The sequence below is a fragment of the Neoarius graeffei genome, chromosome 1, assembly GCF_027579695.1.
Source record: "Neoarius graeffei isolate fNeoGra1 chromosome 1, fNeoGra1.pri, whole genome shotgun sequence".
NCBI classification, from domain to species: domain Eukaryota; kingdom Metazoa; phylum Chordata; class Actinopteri; order Siluriformes; family Ariidae; genus Neoarius; species Neoarius graeffei.
This window is the reverse complement of record NC_083569.1, coordinates 6,257,086-6,281,571: the sequence shown is the minus strand read 5'-3', so window position 1 is coordinate 6,281,571 and position 24,486 is coordinate 6,257,086. Positions and strand designations below refer to the sequence as shown.

Below are 24,486 nucleotides of genomic sequence, written 5' to 3'. Positions count from 1 at the left end.
AAAATAAGTGTCTACAACAGGAACGCACTATCACAAGGTAGTGGTGTGAAGGAAAAGCATTATGGAATTATTTACCAAAAACCCGTTTTGGAGCAATTGCGTCGGCCAAAAACAGCGCCCCCCATGGACGAAAATTCCCAAAATGCGGTATACATGACATGGGAGGCAGTAAGAGGGTGGCCGTGAAGTTTGACCAAATTTGAGGAAAGATTGGATTTTTTGCCCAAAAATAGCGCCCCCAGTGGCGAAATATCACAGAAATTGGGTAACATGTCAGAAGCCCAATGAGTGATTTGCGTGTGAAGTATGAGCAGTTTTGAGCAATTAGAAGATTTGTTATGAATTTTTTAGCATGTAAAATTTTGAAGTGAAAATTGATTGACGTATAACTTCTGAACGTTTTATCCTACGTGAAACGTATTTAGTAACTTTTGTCAGCCATGTCTGTAGATGATGTGTATCAATTTTGGTGACATTCCCATGAACGGTCTAGGAGGAGTTGCGCCGTCTTCGTGGCCATGCATTTCGCACAAAAGTAAAATTACCTCACTTCCTGTTGGGCGTGGCTATGCATTCATAGAACTTTTTTTGTTCGTCTCAGTAAGATACATATGTGAACCAAATTTCGTTCCTCTACGACAAACTATATGGCAACCAGGAGCCTTCGAAAAAAGGCAAAATTTTCAAGGCGTTAGGGGGCGCTATAGAGGCCCAGAGCCCCGCCCAGATCTGGGGTTTTGGATCTGAGTAGCGTAGGGGATGCCGATAAAATGATCCAAAATATGCGCGTTTTCGTCCACAGGAAGTGCCCCAAAAAAGGCCGAACAGCGACCGCGACTAAGGAATAATAATAATAATAAGAATAATTAAAGCCGCAAGCGGCCTTGACGGGCCCTCGCGCCAGCGGCCAGGGGGGGCGGGGGCATGCGTCCCCGCGAAATACCGTAAAGAGTCTGCTTGCCAAGTTTGACCAATCAGAAGCTGCAATATCATTTGTGCCATAACCAGCACCCCCAGGGGTGAAAGTGCACAAAATTTGGCGGATATGTCAGGAGAGCTATGAAGAGTTTGCGTATGAAGTTTGATGACAATTGAGTAAATAGAAGATGAGAGATAGATTTTTGAAGAATAAATTTTTTGGTTTTTCCCATGTCAGAAGGTGGCGCTATGCTGTACATGAGCGATTATGAGATGGAGAAATAAGTGTCTACAACAGCAACGCACTATCACAAGGTAGTGGTGTGAAGGAAAAGCATCATGGAATTATTTACCAAAAACCCGTTTTGGAGAAATTGCGTCGGCAAAAAACAGCGCCCCCCATGGACGAAAATTCCCAAAATGTGGTATACATGACATGGGCGGTAGTAAGAGGGTGGCCGTGAAGTTTGACCAAATTTGAGGAAAGATTGGATTGTTTGCCCAAAAATAGCGCCCCCAGTGGCGAAATATCACAGAAAATGGGGAACATGTCAGAAGCCCAATGAGGGATTTGCGTGTGAAGTATGAGCAGTTTTGAGCAATTAGAAGATTTGTTATGAATTTTTAAGCATGTAAAATTTTGCATTAAAAATTGATTGACGTATAACTTCTGAGCGGTTTAAGCTACGTGAAACTTATTTAGTAACTTTTGTCAGCCATGTCTGTAGATGATGTGTATCAATTTTGGTGACATTCCTATGAACAGTCTAGGAGGAGTTGCGCCGTCTTCGTGGCCATGCATTTCGCACAAAAGTGAAATTACCTCACTTCCTGTTGGGCGTGGCTAATGCATTGGCATTACATTTTTGTCCGGCTTAGTGAGATACATATGCGTACCAAATGGCATGCCACTCCTACAAACTACATGGCAACCAGGCACCTTAAAGCGGGAGGCCAAAATCACAACGAGTTAGGGGGCGCTATAGAGGCCCTGAGGCCCGGCTGGATCTGGGCTTTTGGTTCTCAGTAGCGGTGGCAGTCTAAGAAAAAGGAGCCAAATTTCGTGCGTTGTCGACCATGGCAAGCGCCCCAATAAGGGTCTTGAAAAGAGTTTGCTTGCCAAGTTTGACAAATCAGAAGCTGCAATATCATTTCCGCCATAACCAGCACCCCCAGGGGCGAAAGTGCACAAAATTTGGCGGACATGTCAGGTGAGCTATGAAGAGTTTGCGTATGAAGTTTGATGACAATTGAGTAAATAGAAGATGAGATATAGATTTTTGAAGAATAAATTTTTTGGTTTTTCCCATGTCAGAAGGTGGCGCTATGCTGTACATGAGCGATTATGAGTTGGAAAAATAAGTGTCTACAACAGGAACGCACTATCACAAGGTAGTGGTGTGAAGGAAAAGCATTATGGAATTATTTACCAAAAACCCGTTTTGGAGCAATTGCGTCGGCCAAAAACAGCGCCCCCCATGGACGAAAATTCCCAAAATGCGGTATACATGACATGGGAGGCAGTAAGAGGGTGGCCGTGAAGTTTGACCAAATTTGAGGAAAGATTGGATTTTTTGCCCAAAAATAGCGCCCCCAGTGGCGAAATATCACAGAAATTGGGTAACATGTCAGAAGCCCAATGAGTGATTTGCGTGTGAAGTATGAGCAGTTTTGAGCAATTAGAAGATTTGTTATGAATTTTTTAGCATGTAAAATTTTGAAGTGAAAATTGATTGACGTATAACTTCTGAACGTTTTATCCTACGTGAAACGTATTTAGTAACTTTTGTCAGCCATGTCTGTAGATGATGTGTATCAATTTTGGTGACATTCCCATGAACGGTCTAGGAGGAGTTGCGCCGTCTTCGTGGCCATGCATTTCGCACAAAAGTAAAATTACCTCACTTCCTGTTGGGCGTGGCTATGCATTCATAGAACTTTTTTTGTTCGTCTCAGTAAGATACATATGTGAACCAAATTTCGTTCCTCTACGACAAACTATATGGCAACCAGGAGCCTTCGAAAAAAGGCAAAATTTTCAAGGCGTTAGGGGGCGCTATAGAGGCCCAGAGCCCCGCCCAGATCTGGGGTTTTGGATCTGAGTAGCGTAGGGGATGCCGATAAAATGATCCAAAATATGCGCGTTTTCGTCCACAGGAAGTGCCCCAAAAAAGGCCGAACAGCGACCGCGACTAAGGAATAATAATAATAATAAGAATAATAATAATTAAAGCCGCAAGCGGCCTTGAGGGGCCCTCGCGCCAGCGGCCAGGGGGGGCGGGGGCATGCGTCCCCGCGAAATACCGCAAAGAGTCTGCTTGCCAAGTTTGACCAATCAGAAGCTGCAATATCATTTGTGCCATAACCAGCACCCCCAGGGGTGAAAGTGCACAAAATTTGGCGGATATGTCAGGAGAGCTATGAAGAGTTTGCGTATGAAGTTTGATGACAATTGAGTAAATAGAAGATGAGAGATAGATTTTTGAAGAATAAATTTTTTGGTTTTTCCCATGTCAGAAGGTGGCGCTATGCTGTACATGAGCGATTATGAGTTGGAGAAATAAGTGTCTACAACAGCAACGCACTATCACAAGGTAGTGGTGTGAAGGAAAAGCATTATGGAGTTATTTACCAAAAACCCGTTTTGGAGAAATTGCGTCGGCCAAAAACAGCGCCCCCCATGGACGAAAATTCCCAAAATGTGGTATACATGACATGGGCGGTAGTAAGAGGGTGGCCGTGAAGTTTGACCAAATTTGAGGAAAGATTGGATTGTTTGCCCAAAAATAGCGCCCCCAGTGGCGAAATATCACAGAAAATGGGGAACATGTCAGAAGCCCAATGAGGGATTTGCGTGTGAAGTATGAGCAGTTTTGAGCAATTAGAAGATTTGTTATGAATTTTTAAGCATGTAAAATTTTGCATTAAAAATTGATTGACGTATAACTTCTGAGCGGTTTAAGCTACGTGAAACTTATTTAGTAACTTTTGTCAGCCATGTCTGTAGATGATGTGTATCAATTTTGGTGACATTCCTATGAACAGTCTAGGAGGAGTTGCGCCGTCTTCGTGGCCATGCATTTCGCACAAAAGTGAAATTACCTCACTTCCTGTTGGGCATGGCTAATGCATTGGCATTACATTTTTGTCCGGCTTAGTGAGATACATATGCGTACCAAATGGCATGCCACTCCTACAAACTACATGGCAACCAGGCACCTTAAAGCGGGAGGCCAAAATCACAACGAGTTAGGGGGCGCTATAGAGGCCCTGAGGCCCGGCTGGATCTGGGCTTTTGGTTCTCAGTAGCGGTGGCAGTCTAAGAAAAAGGAGCCAAATTTCGTGCGTTGTCGACCATGGCAAGCGCCCCAATAAGGGTCTTGAATAGAGTTTGCTTGCCAAGTTTGACAAATCAGAAGCTGCAATATCATTTCCGCCATAACCAGCACCCCCAGGGGCGAAAGTGCACAAAATTTGGCGGACATGTCAGGTGAGCTATGAAGAGTTTGCGTATGAAGTTTGATGACAATTGAGTAAATAGAAGATGAGATATAGATTTTTGAAGAATAAATTTTTTGGTTTTTCCCATGTCAGAAGGTGGCGCTATGCTGTACATGAGCGATTATGAGTTGGAAAAATAAGTGTCTACAACAGGAACGCACTATCACAAGGTAGTGGTGTGAAGGAAAAGCATTATGGAATTATTTACCAAAAACCCATTTTGGAGCAATTGCGTCGGCCAAAAACAGCGCCCCCCATGGACGAAAATTCCCAAAATGCGGTATACATGACATGGGAGGTAGTAAGAGGGTGGCCGTGAAGTTTGACCAAATTTGAGGAAAGATTGGATTTTTTGCCCAAAAATAGCGCCCCCAGTGGCGAAATATCACAGAAATTGGGTAACATGTCAGAAGCCCAATGAGTGATTTGCGTGTGAAGTATGAGCAGTTTTGAGCAATTAGAAGATTTGTTATGAATTTTTTAGCATGTAAAATTTTGAAGTGAAAATTGATTGACGTATAACTTCTGAACGTTTTATCCTACGTGAAACGTATTTAGTAACTTTTGTCAGCCATGTCTGTAGATGATGTGTATCAATTTTGGTGACATTCCCATGAACGGTCTAGGAGGAGTTGCGCCGTCTTCGTGGCCATGCATTTCGCACAAAAGTAAAATTACCTCACTTCCTGTTGGGCGTGGCTATGCATTCATAGAACTTTTTTTGTTCGTCTCAGTAAGATACATATGTGAACCAAATTTCGTTCCTCTACGACAAACTATATGGCAACCAGGAGCCTTCGAAAAAAGGCAAAATTTTCAAGGCGTTAGGGGGCGCTATAGAGGCCCAGAGCCCCGCCCAGATCTGGGGTTTTGGATCTGAGTAGCGTAGGGGATGCCGATAAAATGATCCAAAATATGCGCGTTTTCGTCCACAGGAAGTGCCCCAAAAAAGGCCGAACAGCGACCGCGACTAAGGAATAATAATAATAATAATAATAATAATAATAATAATAATAATAATAAAAAACCGAACAAGATCAATAGGGCCTTCGCCCTATAGGGCTCGGGCCCTAATAATAATTAAAGCCGCAAGCGGCCTTGAGGGGCCCTCGCGCCAGCGGCCAGGGGGGGCGGGGGCATGCGTCCCCGCGAAATACCGCAAAGAGTCTGCTTGCCAAGTTTGACCAATCAGAAGCTGCAATATCATTTGTGCCATAACCAGCACCCCCAGGGGTGAAAGTGCACAAAATTTGGCGGATATGTCAGGAGAGCTATGAAGAGTTTGCGTATGAAGTTTGATGACAATTGAGTAAATAGAAGATGAGAGATAGATTTTTGAAGAATAAATTTTTTGGTTTTTCCCATGTCAGAAGGTGGCGCTATGCTGTACATGAGCGATTATGAGTTGGAGAAATAAGTGTCTACAACAGCAACGCACTATCACAAGGTAGTGGTGTGAAGGAAAAGCATTATGGAGTTATTTACCAAAAACCCGTTTTGGAGAAATTGCGTCGGCCAAAAACAGCGCCCCCCATGGACGAAAATTCCCAAAATGTGGTATACATGACATGGGCGGTAGTAAGAGGGTGGCCGTGAAGTTTGACCAAATTTGAGGAAAGATTGGATTGTTTGCCCAAAAATAGCGCCCCCAGTGGCGAAATATCACAGAAAATGGGGAACATGTCAGAAGCCCAATGAGGGATTTGCGTGTGAAGTATGAGCAGTTTTGAGCAATTAGAAGATTTGTTATGAATTTTTAAGCATGTAAAATTTTGCATTAAAAATTGATTGACGTATAACTTCTGAGCGGTTTAAGCTACGTGAAACTTATTTAGTAACTTTTGTCAGCCATGTCTGTAGATGATGTGTATCAATTTTGGTGACATTCCTATGAACAGTCTAGGAGGAGTTGCGCCGTCTTCGTGGCCATGCATTTCGCACAAAAGTGAAATTACCTCACTTCCTGTTGGGCGTGGCTAATGCATTGGCATTACATTTTTGTCCGGCTTAGTGAGATACATATGCGTACCAAATGGCATGCCACTCCTACAAACTACATGGCAACCAGGCACCTTAAAGCGGGAGGCCAAAATCACAACGAGTTAGGGGGCGCTATAGAGGCCCTGAGGCCCGGCTGGATCTGGGCTTTTGGTTCTCAGTAGCGGTGGCAGTCTAAGAAAAAGGAGCCAAATTTCGTGCGTTGTCGACCATGGCAAGCGCCCCAATAAGGGTCTTGAATAGAGTTTGCTTGCCAAGTTTGACAAATCAGAAGCTGCAATATCATTTCCGCCATAACCAGCACCCCCAGGGGCGAAAGTGCACAAAATTTGGCGGACATGTCAGGTGAGCTATGAAGAGTTTGCGTATGAAGTTTGATGACAATTGAGTAAATAGAAGATGAGATATAGATTTTTGAAGAATAAATTTTTTGGTTTTTCCCATGTCAGAAGGTGGCGCTATGCTGTACATGAGCGATTATGAGTTGGAAAAATAAGTGTCTACAACAGGAACGCACTATCACAAGGTAGTGGTGTGAAGGAAAAGCATTATGGAATTATTTACCAAAAACCCATTTTGGAGCAATTGCGTCGGCCAAAAACAGCGCCCCCCATGGACGAAAATTCCCAAAATGCGGTATACATGACATGGGAGGTAGTAAGAGGGTGGCCGTGAAGTTTGACCAAATTTGAGGAAAGATTGGATTTTTTGCCCAAAAATAGCGCCCCCAGTGGCGAAATATCACAGAAATTGGGTAACATGTCAGAAGCCCAATGAGTGATTTGCGTGTGAAGTATGAGCAGTTTTGAGCAATTAGAAGATTTGTTATGAATTTTTTAGCATGTAAAATTTTGAAGTGAAAATTGATTGACGTATAACTTCTGAACGTTTTATCCTACGTGAAACGTATTTAGTAACTTTTGTCAGCCATGTCTGTAGATGATGTGTATCAATTTTGGTGACATTCCCATGAACGGTCTAGGAGGAGTTGCGCCGTCTTCGTGGCCATGCATTTCGCACAAAAGTAAAATTACCTCACTTCCTGTTGGGCGTGGCTATGCATTCATAGAACTTTTTTTGTTCGTCTCAGTAAGATACATATGTGAACCAAATTTCGTTCCTCTACGACAAACTATATGGCAACCAGGAGCCTTCGAAAAAAGGCAAAATTTTCAAGGCGTTAGGGGGCGCTATAGAGGCCCAGAGCCCCGCCCAGATCTGGGGTTTTGGATCTGAGTAGCGTAGGGGATGCCGATAAAATGATCCAAAATATGCGCGTTTTCGTCCACAGGAAGTGCCCCAAAAAAGGCCGAACAGCGACCGCGACTAAGGAATAATAATAATAATAATAATAATAATAATAATAATAATAATAATAAAAAACCGAACAAGATCAATAGGGCCTTCGCCCTATAGGGCTCGGGCCCTAATAATAATAATAATAATAAAAAACCGAACAAGATCAATAGGGCCTTCGCCCTATAGGGCTCGGGCCCTAATAATAAAAAACCGATCAAGATCAATAGGGCCTTCGCCCTATAGGGCTCGGGCCCTAATAAAAAACCGAACAAGATCAATAGGGCCTTCGCCCTTTCGGGCTCGGGCCCTAAAAAGCACAGATGTTTAAAATGTGTAAAAAGATGTTTTCAAAAAGCACAGATGTTTAAAATGTGTAAAAAGATGTTTTAAAAAAGCACAGATGTTTAGAATGTGTAAAAAGATGTTTAAAAAAAGCACAGATGTTTAAAATGTGTAAAAGAAAAAAAAATGTGTACAACAGCCATTTTTTTTTAAATACGAATGTAACATTAAGTATAGCAACAACAAAAATTGTCGGGGGGGCGCTGTTGTTTGTTTGCTCTCTGAGGAGGGGCTGACTCTCCCACACTTTGAAAAGCCCTGCTCTATTGTATGGCATAGCTTTTTTTTTTTTTATATCTAAACATTTCATTCCACCTCTCACAACTTTTAGTTCCTGCCTGTAGTTAGTTCTTACTCAAAAAGAATGAATGAAAGAAGAGTGTATAACTGTGGTTTCATTGTATCCCGTCACATACAACCACTAATTAAATGAGTAAAGCTTTCGCAGAGAGTGTTCGTGTCTCTGGAGAGTGTTGGGTAGCTTGCGCGTGTAACATGCATCCGATAACCAATTTTCGCACTTTTTTTCAGTTGATTAGGATGCTAGAAGCGACCGTGGGGGCACTTGCTCTATGAGCGACTTGTCACTGAACTCCTTTTATAGGGTGCCATTAGTTTTACTTTTGTCCTAGTCTCATTTGTCTTAATTTACAGATTGATTGATTGACTTCTTTAAATACAGTGGTATGAAATGATATTGGGGAAAAATGTCTGATGTATTGCATGAATCTCATGATGTTCAGGTCTGAAAGGAGGAGGTGGAGGAGGAGGAGGAGGCGGCGGAACGTCCGATGGCCAGGGCAGCACCTTCACATACACGTTCCACGGCGACCCGCACGCCACATTCGCCACCTTCTTTGGCGGCACCAACCCCTTCGAGATGTTCTTTGGCCGCAAGGTGATCACAAAAAATGTTTGTTTGTTTTTTAAACAGCAGATTTCATTTACATTAAAATCCCAAGGTGCTTTGCGTGAGACAAGCGAGAGGAAAAAGAGGTTATTAAAACAAACCAAAACGATGCGGTAAAGCTCATGATGAAATCAGTTCCTCTGTGGGAAGCAGCTGTGGGCTTCGGAAAGGATTAGAGCAGAGTGACTGTGTTATTACAGTCAATAAAACTACACATAGAATCTGTTTAAATTTGATCTTCCTTTTAGTTAGCTTTGATCGTACAGTGAAGTGTCATGACGAGCGTTTAAAAGGTACCAAAGTGCTATATGTTATTTGTATTATTCTGATTTCAGGTGAACGGCAGGGACGACGAGGACATGGAAGTGGACACCGGTGACCCTTTTGGCTCCTTCACGAGTTTTAATCTGAACGGTTTCCCTCGCGACCGGCAGCCTCGGCGTAAGCAGGATCCGGCGATTCATCACGAACTGCGCGTCTCGCTCGAGGAGGTCTTTCACGGCTGCACGAAGCGCATGAAGATCTCACGCCGTCGCCTGAACCCTGACGGCCGCACCACACGCACCGAGGACAAGATCCTGTCCATCGAGATCAAGCGTGGCTGGAAGGAAGGCACCAAGATCACGTTTCCACGTGAGGGCGACGAATCCCCCGGCTGCATCCCCGCCGACATCGTGTTTGTCATCAAGGACAAGCCACACCCACACTTCAGGAGGGAAGGGTCCGACATCGTCTACCCCGTCCGCATCAGTCTGCGTCAGGTGGGCTTCCTTCGCCCAAACGCCCCAGTCTGTCTCCAGCTGCTGCAACCTATTCAACACTTAATGCGGTTGTCTCAGCTTTTAGCTACAGGAAACAGATGTTCAGGGTTAAATTAACGCATGTTTGCAGATCTGTTTGATGGTCATACAAATGGATGTTTACAGATGTTTATAGATGTGAAGGTCATGTTAATAGAAGTTTACAGATGTTGAGGGTACTGTTAAAGGATGTTTACAGATATTCAGAGTCATTGATAGATGTTTATAGATGCTGGTCATGTGAATAGATGTTTACAGATGTGAAGGGTTATGATAATGGATGCTTACAGATGTTGAGGTTGATGTTTATAGATTTGAAGGTCGTGTTAATAGACGTTCACGGATGTTGAGTGTCATTGGTAATACAGTGGTGCTTGAAAGTTTGTGAACCCTTTAGATTTTTCTACATTTCTGCATAAATATGGCCTAAAACATCATCAGATTTTCACACAAGTCCTAAAAGTAGATAAAGAGAACCCAGTTACACATACGAGACAAAAATATTATACTTGGTCATTTATTTATTGAGGAAAATGATCCAATATTACATATCTGTGAGTGGCAAAAGTATGTGAACCTCTAGGATTAGCAGTTCATTTGAAGGTGAAATTAGAGTCAGGTGTTTTCAATCAATGGGATGACAATCAGGTGTGAGTGGGCACCCTGTTTTATTTAAAGAACAGGGATCTATCAAAGTCTGATCTTCACAACACATGTTTGTGGAAGTGTATCATGGCACGAACAAAGGAGATTTCTGAGGACCTCAGAAAAAGCGTTGCTGATGCTCATCAGACTGGAAAAGGTTACAAAACCATCTCTGAAGAGTTTGGACGCCACCAATCCACAGTCAGACAGATTGTGTACAAATGGAGGAAATTCAAGACCATTGTTACCCTCCCCAGGAGTGGTCGACCAACAAAGATCACTCCAAGAGCAAGGTGTGTAATAGTCGACAAGGTGACAAAGGACCCCAGGGTAACCCCTAAGCAACTGAAGGCCTCTCTCACATTGGCTAATATTAATGTTTATGAGTCCACCATCAGGAGAACACTGAACAACAATGGTGTGCATGGCAGGGTTGCAAGGAGAAAGCCACTGCTCTCCAAAAAGAACATTGCTGCTCATCTGCAGTTTGCTAAAAATCACGTGGTCAAGCCAGAAGGCTATTGGAAAAATGCTTTGTGGATGGATGAGACCAAAATAGAACTTTTTGGTTTAAATGAGAAGCGTTATGTTTGGAGAAAGGAAAACACTGCATTCCAGCATAAGAACCTTATCCCATCTGTGAAACATGGTGGTGGTAGTATCGTGGTTTGGGCCTGTTTTGCTGCATCTGGGCCAGAACAGCTTGCCATCATTGATGGAACAATGAATTCTGAATTATACCAGCAAATTCTAAAGGAAAATGTCAGGACATCTGTCCATGAACTGAATCTCAAGAGAAGGTGGCTCATGCAGCAAGACAATGACCCTAAGCACACAAGTCGTTCTACCAAAGAATGGTTAAAGAAGAAGAAAGTTAATGTTCTGGAATGGCCAAGTCAAAGTCCTGACCTTAATCCAATGGAAATGTTGTGGAAGGACCTGAAGCGAGCAGTTCATGTGAGGAAACCCACCAACATCCCAGAGTTGAAGCTGTTCTGTATGGAGGAACGGGCTAAAATTCCTCCAAGCCGGTGTGCAGGACTGATCAACAGTTACCGCAAATGTTTAGTTGCAGTTATTGCTGCATAAGGGGGTCACACCAGATACTGAATGCAAAGGTTCACATACTTTTGCCACTCACAGATGTGTAATATTGGATCATTTCCCTCAATAAATAAATGACCAAGTATAATATTTTTGTCTCATTTGTTTAACTGGGTTCTCTTTATCTACTTTTAGGACTTGTGTGAAAATCTGATGATGTTTTAGGTCATATTTATGCAGAAATATAGAAAATTCTAAAGGGCTCACAAACTTTCAAGCACCACTGTAGGTGATTACAGATGTCAAGAGCTGTCCACTGTTAATGGGTGTTTCCAGATGTTGAGGATGCGGCTCATGTTAAAAGATGTTTATCAGTTTGAAGGTCTTAACACGTGTACAGATGTTCAGGGTCCTGTTAATGTTTGTTTGCATATCCGTTTATGGATGTTGAGAGTCATGCTAATAGATTTTTACAGATGTTTAGAGTTGTAATCATGGATGTTGAGGGTCATTAACAGATGTTTACAGATGTCGAGTTTAGGAATATTTACAGATCTGTTGTTTTTAACATGTTGAGGGTCATGGTATTAAACTTTTTTCTAGATGTCCAGGGTCGTGTTAACAGATGCTGAGTCACGTTTTTTCCTTTCATAAACATAAACAGATGTTTACAGTCTTGTTGAAAAGGCAGGAAGAATCAACACATTGTCCACAATAAATAACGTCCTTCATCGATCACCAGCTCGATGGAGCTACTCCTTACTCTAAGTAAGGAATAAAACACTCGGGGGTGTGCTGTTACAGGAAAACGATCAGGGATGGGGTGGTGTGAGGCGACCCCACGCAAACAGAGTTACTGTTCCAGCTCTGAGGACGATCATTTTGCTCGAACAGCACATCACAGAGGGTTTTATTCCATGATGATTTGCCAGTTATTACAGTTCAGTTTATTGAACGGTTTATCGTTACATTTAATGTTGTCGATGTACAGTGGTGCTTAAGTCTGTGAACCCTTTAGAATTTTCCATATTTCTGCATAAATATGACCTAAAAGTAGCTAAAGAGAATCCAGTTAAACAAATGAGACTATAAATATTATACTCGGTCATTTATTTATTGAGGAAAATGATCCAATATTACATATCTGTGAGTGGCAAAAGTATGTGAACCTTTGCTTTCAGTATCTGGTGTGACCCCCTTGTGCAGCAATAACTGTTGATCAGTCCTGCACACCGGCTTGGAGGAATTTTAGCCCGTTCCTCCGTACAGAACAGCTTCAACTCTGGGATGTTGGTGGGTTTCCTCACATGAACTGCTCGCTTCAGGTCCTTCCACAACATTTCCATTGGATTAAGGTCAGGACTTTGACTTGGCCATTCCAAAACATTAACTTTATTCTTCTTTAACCATTCTTTGGTAGAACAACTTGTGTGCTTAGGGTCGTTGTCTTGCTGCATGACCCACCTTGTCTTGAGATTCAGTTCATGGACAGATGTCCTGACATTTTCCTTTAGAATTCGCTGGTATAATTCAGAATTCATTGTTCCATCAATGATGGCAAGCCGTCCTGGCCCAGATGCAGCAAAACAGGCCCAAACCATGATACTACCACCACCATGTTTCACAGATGGGATAAGGTTCTTATGCTGGAATGCAGTGTTTTCCTTTCTCCAAACATGACGCTTCTCATTTATAAATCAAAAAGTTCTATTTTGGTCTCATCCATCCACAAAACATTTTTCCAATAGCCTTCTGGCTTGTTCACGTGATCTTTAGCAAACTGCAGACAAGCAGCAATGTTCTTTTTGGAGAGCAGTGGCTTTCTCCTTGCAACCCTGCCATGCACACCATTGTTGTTCAGTGTTCTCCTGATGGTGGACTCATGAACATTAGCCAATGTGAGAGAGGCCTTCAGTTGCTTAGAAGTTACCCTGGGGTCCTTTGTGACCTCACCGACTATTACACGCCTTGCTCTTGGAGTGATCTTTGTTGGTCGGCCACTCCTGGGGAGGGTAACAATGGTCCTGAATTTCCTCCATTTGTACACAATCTGTCTGACTGTGGATTGGTGGAGTCCAAACTCTTTCGAGATGGTTTTGTAACCTTTTCCAGCCTGATGAGCATCAACAACGCTTTTTCTGAGGTCCTCAGAAATCCCCTTTGTTCGTGCCATGATGCACATCCACAAACATGGGTTGTGAAGATCAGACTTTGATAGATCCCTGTTCTTTAAATAAAACAGGGTGCCCACTCACACCGGACTCTAATTTCACCTTCAAATTAACCGCTATTAACATACTTTTGCCACTCACAGATATGTAATATTGGATCATTTTCCTCAATAAATAAATGAGCAAGTATAATATTTTTTTTGTCTCATTTGTGTAACCGGGTTCTCTTTATCTACTTTTAGGACTTGTGTGAAAATCTGATGATGTTTTAGGCCATATTTATGCAGAAATGTAGGAAATTCTAAAGGGTTTACAAACTTTCAAGCACCACTGCACCGTATTGAAAATTAATCAGCATCTTGTGACCAATCAGATGGGAGAATTCTGCAGCGCTGTGGTATTTTTATAAATGGAGATTTATTATAGATTATGATCTTTTGAGCACGATGTTCGACTCAGCGTTGCCTGTTCCAGCGCCCTCGCCTCGTACAGTCATGGTGTTATGATGGCAGAAGGTATTATATCTACTTTAGGTCTGTTATGTAATGTGAAACATGAGCAGTGAGCGTTGATCTCAGCTGTTACGTGCCAAAAGACAAGCACTTGCCCACCTCCACTCTTCTCGACTCACCAGCAGCTCCTTCTCTCGCAGAACGGGTGTGAAGTCAAAGCTGGGCGGATTTTCACTCCCGTATGTGCTGCTACGTGCCTGTACACGTTCCATCTGACTACGCCTGAGGCTCATTCATGTCTAGGATTTTAAAAATTAAATAAAAGTGTCACTATTTTTTTTAAATAATCACTATTTAATGTGAATAGGAGCAGCATGAGTTAATTTGTTCATATCACGCGTTCGTTACCCATGTGTTTAAACCTGTGTTCACACAAGCAAGCATCACTTGTTGTTGTTTTTTTCCTTTATGGGCGTGGTCTGTTCAGCCTCTCTTTATAAGAAATGATCAAAATCAAAGTCCTTCCCATGCCATTGGTTGGCACCAATCTACGTTTCTGTAGCCTCTTGCCTGTTACATATCTCAGGTTACAGTGGGGGCTGGTCCTCTGGTAACTGCGATAGTTTGACCCGCTGCTCACGTCTGTATTGCGGTGCCTCGTCAGATGGCATGAGGTCCCATTTTTATGATCGTATGACCTGACCGCAAGTAGAACTCACGATCTCTTAATCAAGAGGCGGACACGCTAACCACCAGGCCAACTCACGGTTATGAGAAATGATAGTAGCTGTATACACAGTGTCTTGCAAAAGTATTCATCCCCCTTGGTGTTTGTCCTGTTTTGTCGCATTACAAGCTGGAATTAAAATGGATTTTTGGAGGGTGAGCACCATTTGATTTACACAACAGGACTACCACTTTAAAGGTGCATGTTGTTGTTTTATTGTGACAAACAATAAAGATGAAAAAACAGAAATCTGGAGTGTGCATAGGTATTCACCCCCAAAGTCAATACCTTGTAGAGCCACCTTTTGCTGCAAGTCTCTTGGAGTATGTCTGTATTAGCTTAGCACATCTCGCCAGTGGGATTTTTGTCCATTCCTCAAGGCAAAACTGCTCCAACTCCTTCAAGTTAGATGGGTTGCGTTGGTGTACAGCAATCTTCAAGTTATGCCATAGATTCTCAATTGGATTGAGTTCTGGGCTTTGATTAGGCCATTCCAAGATATTGAAATGTTTCCCTTTAAACCACTCCAGTGTAGCTTTAGCAGTATGTTTAGGGTCATTGTCCTGCTGGAACGTGAACCTTCATCCCAGTCTCAAACTTCTGGCCGACTCAAACAGGTTTTCCTCCAGTATTTAGTGCCATCCATCTTTCCTTCAGTCCTGACCAGCTTTCCTGTCCCTGCAGATGAAAAATATCCCCACAGCATGATGCTGCCACCACCATGCATCACTGTAGGAATGGTGTTCTCAGGGTGTCGGGTTTGCGCCACACTTGGCATTTCCCATGATGGCCAAAAAGTTCAATTTTATTCTCATTTGACCTGAGAATCTTCTTCCATGTGTTTGGGGAGTCTGCCGCATGCTGTTGGGCAAACTCCAAACGTGTTTTCTTAAGCAATGGCTTTTTTCTGGCCACTCTTCCATAAAACCCCACTCTGTGGAGTGTACGGCTTAAAGTGGTCCTATGGACAGATACTCCCATCTCCGCTGTGGATCTTTGCAGCTCCTTCAGTGTTATCTTTGTTGCATCTCTGATTAATGCCCTCCTTGCCCGGTCTGTGAGTTTTGGTGAGCGACCTCTCTTGTCAGGTTTGTAGTGGTGCCATGTTCTTTCCATTCTTTCTATTGGGATATCCTTCCCAGCTAAATCTATCTTTCGATATGTAACAGGATAAGATTTTTAGTTTTCTTCCATTTTTAAGGAACTGATTATCGCAGGGAATTGAAGAAACGTCGGACCAGACGTGCCATCGGATTAGTCCGAGGAATCGTCTGGATTTGTCGCGTTGCAGCATCGTACCTACTTGAATAGAATTCTATCAATCCAAATGTAGTGACAGGAAAATCCTGACTCCAGTACAGCAGGAGGAACGATGTATTGGGATGATGCAAAAGATTCATATCTAATTATATCATATCTAGTTGTTAGCTTGTTGTGATCTGAATGTAGCTGAAAGAGCTATCTGAAACACCCTTTTTCTCAGCAACCACAAATCATAGCCACTTGGTACCAAACTTCAGCTTGGGGTTCTATACCGTTTTCAGGCCTGTTGCACATCGACTTCTTGTTTACCGACAATGTATTTGCGAAACACACAGGGTGGAGTTACAAAATTTTCATAACGCTTTTCTCAGCAACTACAAATCACAACTGCTTGATATTTGGTACCGAGCTTCAGCTTGGGGTTCTATACCATGTATACCGTTTTCAGGTCTGTCGCACATCGACTTTCTGTTTACCGACTGAATGTGTTTACGAAACATAGGGTGGATTTTGACACTATTTCAAGAAGCAAAATGACAGTTTACCAGGATGCTGTTTGAAATCCCTGGGGAGAGACACTGCTCTTTACTTACTTGTTTCAGGGTTCATTATTTGTTGAAGTCAACATTCATAATAAGTGTCCTATTCCTTCGATTGCTTGCATTCTGATATAAGCGAGAGCGGGGGTCTTCAGTGTCAGCGAAACAGGAAAATCTTCAGGATATAACAATTCTTATTAACATGTTAATGTACTGATGGACAATAATATGACTTTTTCTTTCTCCCCCCCCCCCCCCCGTATTTCTCTGATTCCAGTCGTTGTGCGGTTGCTCGGTTACGGTCTCCACGATAGATGGGAAAACGTGCAATATGAAGATCACGGAGGTCATCAAACCGGGAATGAGGAAGACCGTGGCGGGACAGGGGCTGCCCTTCCCCAAGAACCCTGAGCAGAGAGGAGATCTCATAGTGGAGTTTGATGTGAACTTTCCCGACAGTCTGCCATCTAACGCCAAGGACGTGCTGAAACGCCATTTACCTGCTTCGTGAAAGGAACGCAGCAGGACTGCGGCGGCGTTAAGCGGCACGCCACACTGATACTCACCATCTCTCCCGATCCAACACTGGGACAAATCGCCGTCATGCCCCATAAACAATGTGCAATTCCTATTTTTTATCTAATCAGTCAGTGTTTGGGTTTTTTTTGTTTTGTTTTTTAAAGAAAAAAAAAACATGTTGCATGCCCAAATAAGGTCATAAACGTGCAAGTGCAATCTTCATGTCTGAAAGTAAACGTCAGATTTGACTCCTTTACTCGCAGTCTGCATTGTTTTCATTCTTCTTTGAACGGGTGATGTTGGAGGAGGTGTGTACCGATTAATCGATTTGCTATAATTATTGTGATACGATACACTGCAATATTCAGCACGATATCATCATCATGAACAGTTCAACATATTTAAACGGGCGTGATTCGGATATTTAAAAGCTGCTTCCTAACATGTTTTATTTGGAATTTAAAACACAGAAACCACAAATGTGTTTTATTTAATTTATTTTTTGTGTAGAGAAACAAAAATTACACCTTTTTTTTTGCCAGGAACATGTTTACAAACTGCATGTAGCATCCTGTCTCATAGCTAATGAGGAGTTATTTAATTCTTACTCAGACAGCAAATGTAATTGTTTGTGAAATTTCCAAACACACAGCGTGACCTGACGCGCTAAAGCAGACCGCCTCGGACCATGGTGATGTTTCTAAAGGAGGAAAAAAAAAATTCAGAAAAGTGGAACATACAGGTGTGTTGGTGGTGTTCTAAAATACAGAAACATCTCAATGTGCCATGAAAAGCACATTTACGCTTCAATTATGTAGCAAGACACGTGCATTTGTACTCAAGATTATATATTGATTCTCAAAAAGGGCAACTGGGAAGCTTCGACGGCTTTCGAAAAAGTTATTTCTTAGTTCTTGAATTCTTTTAAAAACTATTTGAATTGAAAAAAAGTACTGTATTTTAAGAGTCCTTATAGCTTTATAGCCTTATAAGCCTGTTTGACTGGTCTGTTAATAAATAATGTTGAATACTATATAATTTTAATGAAAATAATAATAATAAAAAAAATTTAAGAATAAAAAGCTCAAGGCCTAATATCTGAATATTTTGAATTAAATTCATAAAATAAATTCCTGTTAAGGGTTCTGTTTTTTTTTTGTTGTTGTTGAGCAATTTTTTATTATTATTTTTTACTTTTTAAAATTTTTTATTTATATTTACCAGTTAACATGAATTATTTTAGGAAATCTTACATGAAGGTAAAATTAGATTTTTGGCGACTAATATGGATTTAGTTTTAATTTTAGTCTCTTGACACGAAAAATAGTTTTAGTCTCAATTTTTATTTTATTTTATTTTTTTAAGTCAAAAGTGAAGAATGTTGCTTGGGCTCATTTTATTGCACACATGTGTCCACTAGGGGGCGCCACATCATGTTGCCCTGCAGCATGGAACAGGTGTGGACCGATACCAAAGGCTCAGCTCACTGGACCGCTGACTCAGGTTCATCCTTCGAGAGATGTTTTTACTTCTTAATTTTTTCTAGTAAAATTATTCCAACTGATATCGTTTTAATTTTACGACATGTATAATATAAATATAAAAATAGTACGTTTGCTGTTTAAATCCTGTACTTTTAACGTGTATATCTGTCAAATTTTCTGTTCGAGACACATGACTGACTATGACGCGTGTAATTAGTCAAGCTGTGAAATAATTTTTACCTTTTTTGGAGACTAATTTACGAACCGTCTGTTCATCGATTTATATAAGGATCGTTTCTTTGGTTGGTTGGTTTATTCACGTTAAAATGCATTTATTTTATTCAGTTTAGGCAAAAATACACTTCAGTATCATTCATTTTTGTTTGTTTAATCTTACATTGCCTGTAGTGTAACAGTTATTCCACGAAATTGAGTCGTCCATGAGCTGATAGCCGCTACAAGCCATGTACGACGAGATTGAATGGAATATCGTAATTGGTTTATTCTATCCACATTCACTGGATTTTGATAAACAGAGTATTAAAAAAAATTTTTTTGCAAATTTGATAAATTAAAAACTTTATACAAAACTTCCAACAAAATAATTTCCGCATAGAACGTAAACAAGTCGGCACAATGACAGTCGCGATAATATCCATCCATTATCTCTAGCCGCTTTATCCTGTTCTACAGGGTCGCAGGCAAGCTGGAGCCTATCCCAGTTGACTATGGGCGAAAGGCGGGGTTCACCCTGGACAAGTCGCCAGTTAACCTAACCTGCATGTCTTTGGACTGTGGGGGAAACCAGAGCACCCGGAGGAAACCCACGCGGACACGGGGAGAACATGCAAACTCCGCACAGAAAGGCCCTCGCCGGGACTCGGGACCTTCTTGCTGTGAGGCGACAGTGCTAACCACTACACCACTGTGATAATAATAATAATAATAATAATAATTTTTGAAAAGTTAAGAAAAAAGCTACGTTCTTACCATCAAATATTTTCATTCCATATTTCGTCTCTTTTTTTGAGGTTTTGTTTTCGAGTAGTTTTTATTTCATTCTTGGTTGGTTCAGCAACGCGCTCTGCCATTTTGTTTTTCTCTACTCGTGGGATATGAGCTGATATCCTGGTAGTACAGTAGCCAATCAGAGCGCCCGATTGCTCATATCGTCAATGTGGATATGTCCATTGATAGTCATATCTGTCTATCTACAGTGGTGCTTGAAAGTCTGTGAACCCTTTAGAATTTTCCATATTTCTGCATAAATACGACCTAAAAGTAGATAAAGAGAACCCGGTTAAACAAATGAGACAATAAATATTATACTTGGTCATTTATTTATTGAGGAAAATGATCTGATATTACATATCTGTGCGTGGCAAAAGTATGTGAACCTTTGCTTTCAGTATCTGGTGTGACCCCCTTGTGCAGCAATAACTGCAACTAAACGTTTGCGGTAACTGTTGATCAGTCCTGCACACCGGCTTGGAGGAATTTTAGCCCATTCCTCTGTACAGAACAGCTTCAACTCTGGGATGTTGGTGGGTTTCCTCACATGAACTGCTCGCTTCAGGTCCTTCTACAACATTTCCATTGGATTAAGGTCAGGACTTTGACTTGGCCATTCCAAAACATTCACTTTATTCTTCTTTAACCATTCTTTGGTAGAACGACTTGTGTGCTTAGGGTCGTTGTCTTGCTGCATGACCCACCTTCTCTTGAGATTCAGTTCATGGACAGATGTCCTGACATTTTCCTTTAGAACTCACTGGTATAATTCAGAATTCATTGTTCCATCAATGATGGCAAGCCTTCCTGGCCCAGATGCAGCAAAACAGGCCCGAACCATGACACTACCACCACCATGTTTCACAGATGGGATAAGGTTCTTATGCTGGAATGCAGTGTTTTTTCCTTTCTCCAAACATGACGCTTCTCATTTATAAATCAAAAAGTTCTATATTGGTCTCATCCGTCCACAAAACATTTTTCCAATAGCCTTCTGGCTTGTCCACGTGATCATTAGCAAACTGCAGCCGAGCAGCAATGTTTGTTTTGGAGAGCAGTGGCTTTCTCCTTGCGACCCTGCCATGCACGCCATTGTTGTTCAGTGTTCTCCTGATGGTGGACTCGTGAACATTAGCCAATGTGAGAGAAGTCTTCCAAACTCTTTCGAGATGGCTTTGTAACCTCAGGTCCTCAGAAATCTCCTTCATTCGTGCCATGATACACTTCCACAAACACGCGTTGTGAAGATCAGACTTTGATAGATCCCTCATCTCATCTCATTATCTCTAGCCGCTTTATCCTGTTCTACAGGGTCGCAGACAAGCTGGAGCCTATCCCAGCTGACTACAGGTGAAAGGCGGGGTACACCCTGGACAAGTCGCCAGGTCATCACAGGGCTGAAACAACCATTCACACCTACACTCAACTGAGAGTCACCATGTCTGATGATGTTTTTGGTCATATAGACAATTCTAAATGGTTCACAAACTTATGCCTGATGTCAAGACTCTCGTCTCTGCGAGCCTCTGAGTTCTCTGTCCCCTCTGAGTTACATGTCGGTCCTGGGATCGAGATGCTGACCTCTTCTGCCCCTCGGACCTGCTTGATCCATCCTGGTGCCCTGTGTCTGGTTGGAGTCTCATTGCATCGCTCCTGTGGAGGACGGCCCCATGAGGACAGTTGAAAGTCACACCTGGAGGACGCTCTGGACTCTTATAGTAATGCTTTTATGGCTGAGGACTACAGTTGACTTGCTAACTTTAGGACTGTGGTTGTCATGAACAGTTTTGCACTCAAGTTTCCATCAATGAAGAGTTTATAACGTCAATGAAACTGACCATGTTAAAACTGTTAATGTTATAGTCATGGGCGCCACCAGGGGGGGAAAGGTTAGAACAATTCTAGGGGCCCAGCACTGCCATGGGGCCCTTTAAGGGGCTGATAATATGCTTTTAATGATTTTGATAAGACTTTTGAAATAACAACAATGCAATATTCCATCTGGTAAAATGAGCTAATTGAACAAGGTTGTCTATTTCTTGAGTTCTTCAACATATTGTCATTTAACCCTCCCCCTTTTGCGAAATGGTACGGTCCAGTTCTGGTAGAAGCGCGATGCGTTAAATCTGTGTGCTGATCAGTGCAACGCTACTTGCTGCTGAGTCGCGGTGCAGCAGCCAGCCAGCAGTGGAGTGCGTACAGTCTATGATCGCTAAATATGAAGAGTGGCTGTCAAAAACGTAAAGAAAGGCAGCTGAAAGCTGAGAGGGACCGGAGAGGCAGGCAACTGGTCACTCAGTTTTTCCCAAAGAAAGGTAGCTATCGCTCACATGTGTGTTCAAAATATTAGCGAATGGCAAATGAACAGTATGAACGTGGTTGGATTAGCCTATCAAGAGAACACTTTTACAGTTTGTACAGTGACATTTTTTCCATTTTAATAACTGACCTGACTTGTGTGATAAACAAGATGAAATATTATGTTATGCTGGTGCTAATAACTAGTGCTAATAACCAGTTTCATAACTAATGGGGTGCCCTAAATATGCACAGATTCAGCCTCAGGGGGACCTCCGCTCTACCAAACCACTGAACCCCCCTTTGGAGAAGGAGGTAAGCAGCAATACAACCCATAAATGCTTTAGGATTGAAGTTTTTAATGAGCGAGCGCCATATACAGTTTGCTAGATTAAAGTGTTGCTTAGCAGTCACATCACACATTTCACTACCAATTGTCCTAGCACAAGAAGGCATGTGGCAAAATCTTGAATTTTCATTTGAGCACCAGAATTAGTCACTGACCAGTTTTCATCTAGTCCCTGGTAGGTTAATACATAAAATGTAATAACAAAGTCACAAACTCAGGCCCACTTTACACGGGGACGGTCTGAAACCAAAACGCAAAAGTCCGTTTTCGTTCTCACTTTTTTCCGCGTCTACGCGACCGTTTTCAAGGAGGAAATCTGCGTCTATACGGTGACGCATAAATGTGTGGAATTCAATTGGATGTGCATGCCAGGCGGCTAGGTGGTGCTGTGAAAGACCTCCGCTATGTCTGCACGCATGTGCAACGTCTTCCGTCTTGTCTGATCTGCACATCTGCGCTGCGAAAACTTTGACTACTCTGGCTATGGTAAGTAAAAAAGTAAGAGCGTACTATACCCGCCTCTGTTCATTAACGGTATATGTGCAGATTCGGTATAGATGTTCGAAGGACTCCTGGACGTTTATTAAAGCTGCCAGAGCAGCTTGAAGGTCCGTTGGATCGATGTAATCAGACATGCTCTTACTTTTTTACTTACTTTCTTACTTCCCGGGCTGGCATGTACAGTATATGACATATGTATGACGTAAACGCGTACCCGACGTGAGCAGATCCGAGCAGAGTTTCGCGTATTGGGTAGTTTAGACGGATATGCAACGGGGGCCGTTTTTAACTTATCCACTCTGGAAGGCGTTTTCAATTTTTTCCGTTTTTTCAGCCTCAGAAACGCTGTCCCCGTGTAGACGAAAGGCACTTCCGATAAAATATTTAGTCGTTTTTACCCGACAGTGTCCTCGTGTAAACGGGCCCTCAAGGTCCATGGGCTATCAAAAGTCAAATAATGACAATAGTGCAATTGTGACGAGGGTGGGCAAAGTTGAGGGGCCCAAAATTCTAATCTTTCATGGGGCCCAAAATTTCTGGCGGCGCCCCTGGTTATAGTCATGCTGTCTGTTGTTGCCCAAATGAGGATGGGTTCCCTTTTGAGTCTGGTTCATCTCGAGGTTTCTTCCTCATGTCGTCTGAGGGAGTTTTTCCTTGCCACCGTCGGGATCGATTAGGGATAAAATTAGCTCATGTTTTAAGTCATTCAAATTCTGTAAAGCTGCTTTGCGACAATGTTTATCGTTAAAAGTGCGATACAAATAAACTTGACAAACTTTCAAGCACCACTCTATCTATCTATCTATCTATCTATCTATCTATCTATCTATCTATCTATCTATCTATCTATCTATCTATCTGTTTGTGATACATCTTTGTATCTTTCTTTCGCATTAACAGTCATATGAAGATAATTTTCCTTGTTTAGAGTAGAGTGGGGTAATACGCCCCCGGCCTGTTTTACCCAAAATAACCACCAGATGGCGCAAAGTTACATTTCTATTGTTGCTATGGACTGGCTTGACAACGGGGATATACAAATATCACTGTGGATCGCACATCAGCAACGCAGCGGAGAGAAATCAAATTTCATGGTAAGTGATATAATTTTCAGATATCAGTAAAACTGTATTTAGATAGCTGCTATTTCGTCAGATATCACAGCTGTGTATGTGGTATGAGTAGACAAGTCAGTACGTTAAAAAAATACATTAGGTATTAAAAGTTGAATCACATTTTGAAAGTAAGACCCTTTTTTGTAAAAGTGTAGTCTGTGGGGTAAAATGCCCCCTTAATGGTGGGGTAAATGGCCCCCAGGGGGCATCGTTTCCTTTTATCATAATTACTGCATTTCATACATTTCTGAATAGCAGATACATAGTTTTTAATAACATCTCGCTTACCTGGTTGAGTAAAGCAAGTAATTTGAACTTAATATTAAAAATATTACCTCAGATTAGCCTAGATAGCTACAGTGGTGCTTGAAAGTTTGTGAACCCTTTAGAATTTTCTATATTGCTGCATAAATATGACCTAAAACATCATCAGATTTTCACACAAGTCCTAAAAATAGATAAAGAGAACCCAGTTAAACAAATGAGACAAAAATATTATACTTGGTCATTTATTTATTGAGGAAAATGATCCAATATTACGTATCTGTGAGTGGCAAAAATATGTGAACCTTTGCATTCAGTATCTGGTGTGACCCCCTT

At 41.9% G+C, this 24,486-nt stretch overlaps 1 protein-coding gene across 1 annotated transcript in view; it reads left to right on the top strand.

The window, feature by feature from the left end:
• The window catches only part of dnajb4 (DnaJ heat shock protein family (Hsp40) member B4), a 44,609-nt gene extending 27,225 nt beyond the window's left edge, over window positions 1-17,384 (top strand). The window contains exons 2-4 of the mRNA XM_060928908.1: window positions 8,802-8,956; window positions 9,304-9,729; window positions 16,887-17,384. Coding sequence (XP_060784891.1) covers window positions 8,802-8,956; window positions 9,304-9,729; window positions 16,887-17,120 — 815 coding nt within the window. The 3' untranslated portion in view covers window positions 17,121-17,384. The remainder of the gene's footprint in view (window positions 1-8,801; window positions 8,957-9,303; window positions 9,730-16,886) is intronic.
• Window positions 17,385-24,486: the final 7,102 nt, after the last annotated feature.